Source organism: Salmo trutta, chromosome 20 (genome assembly GCF_901001165.1).
Source record: "Salmo trutta chromosome 20, fSalTru1.1, whole genome shotgun sequence".
NCBI classification, from domain to species: Eukaryota; Metazoa; Chordata; class Actinopteri; order Salmoniformes; family Salmonidae; genus Salmo; species Salmo trutta.
The window spans coordinates 34,714,868-34,727,112 of NC_042976.1; the positions used below are offsets into that span (position 1 = coordinate 34,714,868).

Consider the following 12,245-nt stretch of genomic DNA (forward strand, 5'->3'; position numbering starts at 1 on the left):
TTAAATTAACTCTGAAAGTGTGGACCCAGGTAGACACTGAACAGTGTTGATTTAACACACTGCTTAGTGCTTGTTGCATTCATCCATTTTCAGTCTTAGGATCTCACTCGGTGAAGTCCATAAGTGAATATGTTATCATAGAGACATTTAATTATTTAACCCATTACAATGTATTTCATAAGCCTTACTTTAAGGGCTTACACAAAAAAACTACTGGGTTGTTTGGATGACCCAACTGCTGGGTTGCAGGCATTTTTAAAAAGAGCAAGGTTGGTTTGTTGATGCTGGGTTATTGAGATATGACCCAGCGGGTCAGATTAGAAGACTGAAGGCATGGCTTAGTAGGGGTGTGACTTTCAGGAAGTTGTTTTTGGCCACATGTGAGTGTAAATGTAATTCCGGTTCATCAGTTCTGTTGAATTGTTTTTACATGTTACGGTCAAACACTAACACTTTTGAAGCTTTAATGAAGCTTACAGAAGTGTATGAGTTTGTTAAAAGTCAATGAATTAAATGAATGAAAACCCAATTGATGGTTAAATTAACTCATGTTTGGGTAATCTGAACAACACAACATGTTGGGTTATTTACAGAACCTGACACATATATGTGTAATTCCTATTGAAATCCAGCCAGCGTGGGCATAACCAATTTTTGGAACGTTTTATCACCCGCAACCTGGATTCAGAATGTCTGCCAAGGTCAGGAAGAATGCAATATGAGACCTACCTAAAGCATCTAAACTGGAACAACCATTTCAGTAATGGGTGCAATAAATCCAAGTAACATAATTGGATTAGTTTAGAAAATATTAATCATTTATATTTGGGAAGCATAAGTTTAATAAATCAATCAAAACATAGATATTGAAACTAACAGTTGTGAAACTCAACCTGCAATACAGCATCCTGGGAAATATGATAATGGTGGGTGTGGCTTTGTTTCAACTCTGGTTATTAACACCAACACTGAGATTATGTTAAACCAGTAAGCGTTAATTCAACACTTACAGAGTTAATTGTTATGTTAAGAGTGTAGGCCCTCTAAATAAGGCCTTATGAAATACATATTGTTCTGTGTTAAATAATTGTGTTTTAATGATAACATATTCGATCAGGATCTCACTTGGTGAAGATTTTGAAACTGGCTGAATGCAACAACCATGTCTCTGTCAATATCAAATACAGTCATGGGTGGTAACTCTACAATTCACTTGAAAGGCAAGGCTCTCTGCAAAATAAGTATTTACGCCAAGCAGTGTGTTAAAGGTCATGAAGAGTGAAAATCATGTTTTTCATGAAATGTGATGATATTTGGATGAAACCATGACCAAAGTATGAAAAATGACTCTTGCTTTAAGTTTGATCATAAAGTTACTGGTCCCCTCCCCCATTTGAAACACTTGGATTCAGGAGGTGGGATTATTATCACCATCATTCTCATTTTAATACAGCAATGGTAACATGATATTCTCTTACCTAATTTAAATAACTACCGCCTTGTAACCAACATTGGCGAAGGCGTATTTGTGGAGGGGCGTGGTTTATATAGCTACTGTCACAACGTCTACGGAAGGTGGCGCCTCTCCCCGTTCAGGCGGCGCTCGGCAGTCGTCGTCGCCGGCCTACTAGCTGCCACCGATCCCCTTTTCATTTGGTGATGTCTGTTAGCACCTGTTTTGAGTTAGTTCGTTAGTGGGGGTATTTAGTCTGTCTTTCTTGGTTTAGGGTTGTGCGGGATTGTTTGTGTTTGCTGTCGTGAGGTTTGGGGATTGTTTTTTTCTGCCTTGTTTGTTCTCGCAAGTACGGGTTTCCCTGGGCTGTGTCCCGACTATGTTCGGGTGTTATTTTGCCTGTTTTGGATTCCTTGTTCCTTTCCTTGTGTTCGGCACTTTTGGACTGGATATATATTAAACGTGTTTCACGTACCTTTGGTCTCCTGCACTTGACTTCACCCCTCCTGCATTTCTAGAGTATCGTGACAGCTACGGTAGATAGCTACTCTATTGCTGCCAAAATTTGAATGTATGGTGTCAGAAAATATAATTAAAAGTTTAAACTATTCATCCATGGCAAAGATACTTATATGTCTACCCTTTCATCTGTGTCTGGTGTTTACTAGTTACTGGCTAGCTAGGTCTTCAGCCAGCGTGGAACAAAAGGGGGGGAAAGGGTCATTCAAAACTCTGACGCAGTTTCCGTGTCAACACATCCGTCAGTGCTGCTGTGAACTGCATTTTACATTTTTACATTTTAGTCATTTAGCAGACGCTCTTATCCAGAGCGACTTACAGTAGTGAACGCATACATTTCACACATTTTTTTTTTTCTTCTCCGTACTGGTCCCCCGTGGGAATCGAACCCACAACCCTGGCGTTGCAAACACCATGCTCTACCAACTGAGCCACACGGGACTGGGCTGCATCATAACAGACATGCCAAATGGGAAATGTGTTAAACAATTGGATGTAATTTATGCAATTTTACTATTGTTTGAATTGCTTTGTGTATCAACAGATTTTCGTGAGATGATTTTACTGCAACGCTGCGCATTGCATCCACATTTCTTGACATAGGCAATTCAAAGAGCTGTCATCAATATAAGATCTCCGCCCACTCAACCTCTTTTCTTGCTTCCTGGTAGTTAGCCATGAGAGAGAAAATAATTTTTGGGTTTTACGCTACAAGCTAGGCACACCTGTATTTGGGGCGTTTCTCCCATTCTTCTCTGCAGATCCTCTCATGCTCTGTCAGGTTGGATGGGAAGCGTTGCTACACAGCTATTTTCAGGTCTCTCCAGAGGTGTTGGATCCGGTTCAAGTTGGGGCTTAAGCTGGGCCACTCAAGGACATTCAGACACTTGTCCCTAAGCCACTCCTGCTTTGTCTTGTGTGCTGTGCTTGGGGTCATTATCCTGTTGGAAGGTGAACCTTTGCCCCAGTCTGAGGTCCTGAGCGCTCTGGAGCAGATTTTCATCAAAGATCTCTCTGTACTTTGCTCCGATCCTGACTGGTCTCCCAGTCCCTGCTGCTGAAAAACATCTCCACAGGATGATGCTGCCTCCACCAAGCTTCACCGTAGGGATGGTGCCAGGTGTCCTCCAGACGTGACGCTTGGCATTAAGGCCAAAGATTTCAATCTTGGCTTCAGCAGACCAGAGAATCTTCTTTCAGATGGACTGATTCCAGAGGCTGACCCAAAACATCGCCGGCAGAGAAGAGGTGCTCGGAGTGGACTTCTAGTCCGACTCAGGAGGCACGCACACCACCCACTGCTTCCGAGTATATTACTTGCTAATGTTCAGACTTTGGATAATAAAGTTGACGAGCTCATTGCGAGGATTTCCTTCCAGAGAGACATCAGGGATTGTAACATACTTTGTTTCACAGAAATATGTCTCTCTTGGGATTTATTGTCTGAGTCCGTACAACCAGTTGGGTTCTCAGTTCATCACGCAGACAGGAATAAATATCTCTCCGGGAAGAAGAAGGGCGGGGGTGTATGTTTCATGATTAACTACTCAGGGTGTGATTGTGATAACATACAGGAACTCAAGTCCTTTTGTTCACCCGACCTAGAATACCTCACAATAAAATGCCGACCGTATTACCTCCAAAGATAATTCTCTTCGGTTATAGTCACAGCCGTGTACATTCCCCCTCAAGCAGATACAGCGACTTTTTTGCTCAGGCATGCACTGTCAACTGTGGGACCTTATAAAGACAGGTGTGTGCCTTTCCAAATCATGTCCAATCAATTGAATTTACCATAGGTGGACTCCAAGTTGTAGAAGCATTTCAAGGATGATCAATGGAAACAGGATGCACCTGAGCTCAATTCCGAGTCTCATAGCAAAGGGTCTGAATACTTATGTAAAAAAGGTTTTTATGTTTTTTATTTGCAATATATTTGCAAATAAATCTAAAAACCTGTTTTCGCTTTGTCATTATGGGGTATTGGGTGTAGATTGATGAGGAACATGTTTTATTAAATCCATTTTAGAATAAGGCTGTAATGTAACAAAATGTGGAAAAAGTCAAGGAGTCTGAATACTTTCCGAATGCACTGTACATAGGTTATGTTGCTGGTAGTTACTCTCGTAGAGGCCTATGAAATGTGACTGGAAGATTGAATCATGAATTTGGATATTTGTTTTGTTTTGTATACTGTTTCCAGATAAGGCTCATATTTGCCAATATTAGAATCTGTTTTATCCTTAGAAGCATATACAGTACCTTGTTCTCATTCATGTATGCCTGAGATAAAGTATGACTATAGATACAGCTAGTTAGTATTTGATTTATTGTTTTTCCATTGACATACATTTCAGCTTACATTGATTCCCATGGCTATATATGGCTCCATTTGCTGAAATACATAAGAGTTCCCATTCACTCATGTACTTCAGAGCAACTGTAGATTTTTCCATACTAACGAATGGAGAATGTGAGTCTAAAGTGGAGGAGTAGCACTCAACCCTTTTGGTGGAAAGCCCTGACATTGGTAATTGATTAGTGAGAATTCAGAGTTGTTTTTATTGATTGTATGGAGCGATAAATACAAGCTAATTTCTGCCAATGATTGGTTGGCCTGGCAGTGGAGGTGGGGAAATCAAAGCTTACTCAAGTTCTGGGTCATGGGTGAATTGGAACCCTCTCTACTGCTAAACTATTGATCATGTGGCCCCCGTTTGGTCCTGGGCCCCTCCTTTACTGGAGTGCAAAGATATCCCATTGACAAACTATACTGTTGTTTTTATGACTGGCATTGGATTTGGACACTTCTGCAGTAGTGCTGCGAGTTATCTCGGTGCTGGTTGCAATGACAGTGTTGCACTGGTGTCCAATGACGACCAGAATGGATCCAAAGAGCTCATCAGAGAGTGAAAGAGGGAGAAAGGGGACAGGTAATACATACTGAATATACATTACACCTTCTACTGGGTTCATATAGGGGCCACAAGCAGGTTACCTAAGGGATATTTACATTTACATTTTAGTCATTTAGCAGACGCTCTTATCCAGATCGACTTACAGTAGTGAATGCATACATTTCATTTCATGCATTTTTTTTCTTCATTTTTTAAATTTATTTATTGTTATTTTTTTTGGACTGGCCCCCTGTGGGAATCCCACAACCCTGGCGTTGCACACACCATGCTGGCGTTGCAAACACCATGCTCTACCAACTGAGCCACAGGGAGGACCCTAGCTACAGAGCATTCCCAGACATACAAAAGAGAAGGGACAAGGGTTACTAATGGGCCCATAGAAGAGTCACCTATTGATCATTCACAACCACATCAAATTGCAAACCTTGCTAGTGACCGTAGCTACTGGAGGAAGCTTGTGGTCGACTGTGTTGCAGCTGAAAGATGATGATGTTGATTGATCAATATCTCAATTGTCCTAATTGGGAAAGTCACGCTGCCACCAGGAATTGACGATATACAAGATGTATAAACCACATATACACACTACTCACTAAAAGAGGGGCTACAGAGAGAGCAGTGGGAGAATACAGAATGACATGAGTTCCACACTAAGGGGCAATAGAGGATTTACAGAGGGTGAAGCTGCATGGGGTGCTACAGAGGACATTGGAGAGACAGACACTGGTCGCTTACTATGACAAATAATTGGGGTTACCGAGGGCATACACTATGTTCACTACTGTGTTAATCGGTATCAAATCTTTTCCATCCAGACTGGTAATTGTAGAATCGAAAACAAAGGGGGCAGAGAGGGAGAAAAGTGGGGTTGTCGAGGGCATACTCATTGGCACAAATAGGGCACAGAAGGGGCACAGAGGGAGAGAAGTGGGGTTATATAGGGCATAGGAGGGGGCATAGAGTGGGTATTAGAGGGGCACAGAGTGCAGATAGGGTCTACAGACAGGGCATTCAGAAGCTACTCAAGATCACAGGCAATACTTTGGGAAGTTATGATGATGATGACTTGAATTCACATGTACATACAAAAGTTACATGCATATTGTAGCGCCCTTAACCCAACACCTATAGACCTCATCAAGAGGTTCAGGTCTTTTGACGCAATGGCTAAGATGTTGGGTTGACAGTTGTTGGACCGAATTCCATGTTGGGGATACCCCATAAATGTGCACTGGAAAAGTGTTAACACCAACACAAGGGGTTATTTTACTCCAATAACTGTTAATTCAACACATACAGAGTTCATTATTATGTTTAGAGTGTTGGGCCTCAAAATAAGGCCTTATGATATAGATTGCTATATAATATCATTTTAATGACAGCATTCACTTAGGATTGCACTTGGTAAAGTTCATAGGACTGAACATTAATGAATGCAACAACCATGTCTTTGTCACTAACAAATTCAGTCATGGGTGGTAGCTCTACAATTTACTTGAAAGGGAAGGCACTCTGGGAAATATGCAAATAAAGCTTTACTAAGCAGTGTATTAGTTCAACACTTTTCAGTGTCTATATGGGTGCACACTTTCAGTATTCATTCAACACTGGGGAATTTGCTGCCCACTTTAAAAGCAGCAGAATAACTTTTACTTAGTTAGCAAAGCTCAGAGCGAGTCCAGCCAAAGGGTGTCTCTTCCACTTCAATACCGAGTTACCCCTGGGAGCACTCCCAAACCTGTTAGCATAGAGCGTTTGTTATGATGATTATATTGTCTGAACAACATCACAGAAAGAAGAATGAAAGAATAGAAGGATGGAGGGATGAACTTGGGGTCAGAGGGATGGAGAATGAGAGAGGGAACAAAACAACCTGTTTCCTAGACTTTGTTTATGGCACACTCAGTGGTGGGTGTGACTACATCACAACACAAAGCAGCTGAGGCCTAGAGGTGGTCTGGCCAGGCCTTCTCCCAAGAGTGTCTGCAAAACCAGCCCTTTGATTGGCAGTGTAACTAGCATCTACCCACACACACACACGCACACACATACCCTTGTCCTTAGAGCGTCCTCTGCCTCGTTCCACCCACAAGGAGTAGACAGCATCAATTACGCAAAATTCAATAAAATATGGTTTGTGGCCTGAAGAGCTTCAAATTTAATCAGGCTTTTTTATTCTCTAAAGGTCTGTGGTGGGCGAAAAACCACCCAACATAACGACCCGTCTGTTTGCCTAGCTCCTCTGTTACCCCATGTACCTATTGTGTGCCGTATTTTCTATTTTCTCTTTATTTCCCATGGAAACTTTAAAGGGGCAATCGACAATCATGATATTTACCCATTGAAGTACCCTGTCAGAACCCAAAATATAAGCTTGTTTTGCTCCAATGTTTGTAAGCAAAGTAAATGTAAATAAACAGTAAAGCCTCAAAACATGAATTTGAGAGTGGTTACATTTCTCCAGCCCCATCCCGCAGCTTTTTACTGAAACAGGGGCAGGGAGCGCCGTTGTTATTGTTTCAAGTGCTTATTGCGCTTTTAATAAACATCTATAATCAGATTGATTTATTATTCTCTGTCATAAGACAGCTCCCCCATAGAGACAGTACTCAGCCAGTCTTTTGCCTAGTACACACAGGTTGTGTAACACATTTGACATAACAGTTGTGAGATTTGCACACCGCACAACGGTTGTGTTGTGCAGACAAATAAAAACACATGTCAAATGCCTCATACAACCTGAGTGTGTACGATACTACGCCTTCGAGTGAACACAGTTGACCTTTTCTGCAGCTGACCTCCCAGTGTCATTAATAATTGCTCCTGTTGTTGTGCTTTAAGGTCACCGATTCGAGGACAACCCTGGAGTGAGGCGTCACCTGGTGAAGAAGTCATCTCGATGCCAGCTCCTCCAGACCACCAACAGCTCTTCGCAACTGTCCAGCGTGAAGAAGAAGAGGACGGCTGACAAGAAGACCCATGAGGTGAGAGATCAGACTCCACGGCACCAGTTGATGGGTTAATTGATTAATTGACTAATTGGAAATATGAAATCATTGAAAACATATGATCTTCCTAGTAATTGTTTACTGAACATTTAGCAGATCTAAAGCCAGGGAACTTCACTTCACAGTTGGAGTCACGACATACTGTAGGCCTAAGCCCTCAGTCATAACACTTAGAAGATATATTTTGAGACTGTATAATCTAATCAGTGACCTTTGGAACATATTTTCTTACTTTGTTTACTATTTCTATCAAAGTGTTATCTGAGTAGCTCCCTTGTATCCCATTCGTATGATGTCATAGTCTGGCAAAGGAGTGATCGCCGTCTATTTGGTCCCTTTAATGTTTCAGGAAGGTTGGAGCTAACATCGACTCTGTGAGCTTGCTGTGTGCTCCAAGAACATTCCTTGTAGAAACATTTAATTAAGTCTCCTACAGTGCAAAGCACATATGTCAATTAGACCAAAATACAACTTTTTCCTTAGACTTAATAAGAAAACATTCTGCTTTACTTCATAGACTTTAATATAATTGAATTTGACATTTTTCCATTCAAAAGATCCAATAGATTTTCAACTTTTTTCTCAGTTCTTGAACAAAAAAGAAAAGAAAAAGAGAAGATGAGCCATATGTGAAGTCATGGATAACTAGGTGTCTGTTTGGTCTCTATAGGTGTTTGTGGAACTCAATGAGCTGATAGTGGATAAGAACCAGGAAATGCGCTGGAAGGAGACGGCCCGTTGGATCAAGTTTGAGGAGGACGTGGAGGAGGAGACAGACCGCTGGGGAAAACCCCACGTGGCTTCGCTTTCCTTCCGTAGCCTGCTGGAGCTCCGCAGGACCATCACACATGGTGACGCCCTCACCACACACACACACAAACACACAGATGCACATGCAGTCACAAATTTACTATTGATAAAACTTTGAAATTCCACTACAATAGGTAGTAAATCTGTGCCATTCACTCTCCCCCTGCCATCCCACATAAGGTGCCGTCCTTTTGGACCTGGAGCAGACCACCTTGCCTGGTATTGCTCACCTGGTGGTGGAGACCATGATCATCTCAGACCAGATCAGAGCGGAGGACCGTGCCAACGTGCTCCGCGCCCTGCTGCTCAAACACCAGTGAGTGGTCAGCTGCCCAGGCTTTAGCTCAGAGGGCTATCCCACATAAAATAGGAGGCCACATCCTCCTACACAGTGCATCCGGAAAGAATTCAGACCCCTTCACTTTTTCCAATGTTACAACCTTATTCTAAAATTGATTAAATATTTTTTTTTTCTCAACAGTCTAAACGTAATACCCAATAATGACAAAGTGAAACAGGTTTTTAGATTTTTTTTGCAAATGTATAAAAAAGCTAACTGAAATTCCTTATTTACGTAAGTATTCAGACCCTTTGCTATGAGACTCGAAATTGAGCTCACATCTCTGGAGAGACCTGAAAATAGCTGTGCAGCGTCGCTCCCCATCCGACCTGACAGAGCTTGAGAGGATCTGCAGAGAACAATGGGAGAAACTCCCCAAATACAGGAATGCCAAACTTGTATCGTTATACCCAAGAAGACTCATGGCTGTAATCGCTTCCAAAGGTGCTTCAACAAAGTACTGAGCAAAGGGTCTGAATACTTATGTAAATATGATATTTCAGTTTTACATTTGCAAACATTTCTAAAAACCTGTTTTTGCTTCGTCATTATGTGATATTGTGTGTAGATTGATAATTATAATTTAAAAATATATATATTTTAGAATAAGGCTGTAACGTAACTATATGTGGAAAAAGTCAAGGGATCTGAATACTTTCTGAATGCACCGTACATAGGTTATGTTGCTGGTAGTTACTCTCGTGAGGCCTATGAAATGTGACTGGATGAATTTCCGTATGCACTGTATACAATATATGACCTCAAGTTTGTTTATCATCATCCCTAAGTCTCCATCAGATCTCATACAGAGAATGAAAGACTATGGCTTTGTCCCAAATGGCACCATATTCCATATGGCAGGGCTTTCCAACCCTGTGCCTGGAGAGCTACTGTCCTGTATTTTCAGGACGGTGGCTCCAACCCTAATATAGGTCACCTGATTCTAATAATCTGCTGGTTAATAAGATGAATCAGGTTAGTTACAACTGGAGTTGGAGCAAAAATCTATAGGAGGGTAGCTCTCCAGGAACAGGGTTGGAGAGCCCTGCTCCAACCTACAGGAGGGTAGCTCTCCAGGAACAGGGTTGGAGAGCCCTGCCCTACCTAGGCTCTGTGATTCTGGTCTGTTCTGGTCAAAGGTTGTGAACTATTTAAGGAATAAGGTACCATTTGGGATGCATATAGTGATTACAGTAAGGGATGTTGGACCTACAACCAAATTAGTTAAAACATTTTTTTAAATCTCACTTGACAGAGATGTCAATCTCAATGTGACTTCCATGGTTAAATAAAGGATCTCACTGTTTTAAATCATCACAAACAATTTAAATCATTTCGGTCCTAGATGAAAATACTGAATATTATCACCCAAACGGCAACCGCCCCATTCACCCTCTCCCCCTCCAGCCTCCATTGCTTTATCTATCCAGTCTCCAATTAGTCCTTTTGAAGTTTTTCTTGGTAAGCCCTTTTGTTGGTTTATCTTATCTATTGATCTACAGTGCATCACCATATGTTCTTTACCACCACAGCACATTTGCCCTAACAGTGCTGCTGCATTGGCAGCACATGATAGAGTTCAACAAGCCTTATATATAAGGAGAAAAGACTTGATGAATGTCAGCAATCAGTTTGGATTTAAGGCTGAGGGATGAGCAGTATGAGTACATGAATGAAGAATAAAGGAGGACTTTTCCTATGTGTATTTTGTTGCCTTCAATGTGGTGGCTTGCAATAGTTGAATACAATCCAGGAAGGAAGTCGCCTTAAGTTGGAACACAGGCCTATGTGGCCTCATTCCAACATACGCATGCATTAAACACACACACAAGCACATACTTTTCAAATTTGTGTGAACCCTCTCTTCTATCTGTACTCAGATTCAGTTTTCCTAGGCCCAGTTTGGTCCCTAGGCCCAGTTTGGTCCCTAGGCCCAGTTTGGTCACTAGGCCCAGCTTGGTCCCAGCTCCCGACACAAGCCCTCCAGTAAAGAAGAGGACGGAATGGTACCATGTTGGTCCTAACAGTATTCACCTTGCATGGCATCTTGAGGTACTCTGTGGTGGAACATGAATGGTTTGCAGAGACTCAACAGCCATGGTTTTCTTACTAATGTTGTGGTGTGTTCCTGGGTTTGCTTCAAGCAATCATCCATTTTTATCTAAATGGTATGTATGCCTTTTGGATGATGGGATGAAGTAATGGCTACCAGGCCTATTGAGGTGTCTGAAGTTGATCGATTGTTGTGTTATATTAGTGTGTTCTTTTATACCTGTTGCTACTATGCTGTTTGATGTTTAAATTGGTACAGGTCACCATCTACACATTTCAGAGTCAGAAAGGACAATATGAAAATAGTGTCTGTATTGTCTCTTATGGAAAACAAGAAACTTTTTTTTTTCATTTTTGACAGCGAAGCTTGAGGACAAATGTACTTCCAGTTCTATTTATCCCAGACATTGTTGTCAAAACACAGGTTGTGGCTTCATCCCAGAAATGGAACCTGCCTAGTCTGTCTCTTATGGTGCCAAGTGCCAACCTCCCTGTAAGCCATGCTACACCAGGGGTCAGTGACAAGCCACCTGGCAGTCTGTCACCAACCATAGAGCGAACTCTGGGCCAGATTGAACCATTGTCAACCATTTAGACAGATTCACTATAAGTGCACCACATTCACACACACACACACACACACACACACACACACACACACACACACACACACACACACACACACACACACACACACAGACAAACACATTTGGTTGAATATATTAAACTATGTCTCTCTCTCTCTCTCTCTCTCTCTCTCTCTCTCTCTCTCTCACACACACACTCACACTCACAGTCACACTCACACACACACACAAAACAGACGCTCATCAACACTCCACCACCAGGCCTCGTTGCACACACCCCGTCAGTTGCAACCTTTCGGCAACATTTTCCACCATGTCACCAGCTGCTTTCCATGGGAAAAGCCTTCTAATTGGCTGAGCCAGTCCAAGATAGGAATTTATGATGTGGAAAGAAATACATCAAGGTGGCTGTAGAATTTAGCTCATCGCTTACTCAGTCCCGTTTAAAGATTCTCTGGGCGCTGCTTGAGCACAATTCGGTGTGGTGGCACACCTTGTTCTTTTGTTTTGTTGAACTATTGTGTCCAACTTGGGAGACGCGTAACAAGACCAAACGGA

At 42.0% G+C, this 12,245-nt stretch overlaps 1 protein-coding gene across 1 annotated transcript in view; it reads left to right on the plus strand.

Moving 5' to 3' along the window:
- LOC115155941 (anion exchange protein 3-like) overlaps nucleotides 1-12,245 on the plus strand; it is a 112,043-nt gene that overhangs the window by 73,481 nt on the left and 26,317 nt on the right. Inside the window, 3 exon segments of the mRNA XM_029703048.1 lie at nucleotides 7,732-7,874; nucleotides 8,569-8,749; nucleotides 8,889-9,024. Of these exon segments, the coding sequence (XP_029558908.1) occupies nucleotides 7,732-7,874; nucleotides 8,569-8,749; nucleotides 8,889-9,024 (460 nt within the window).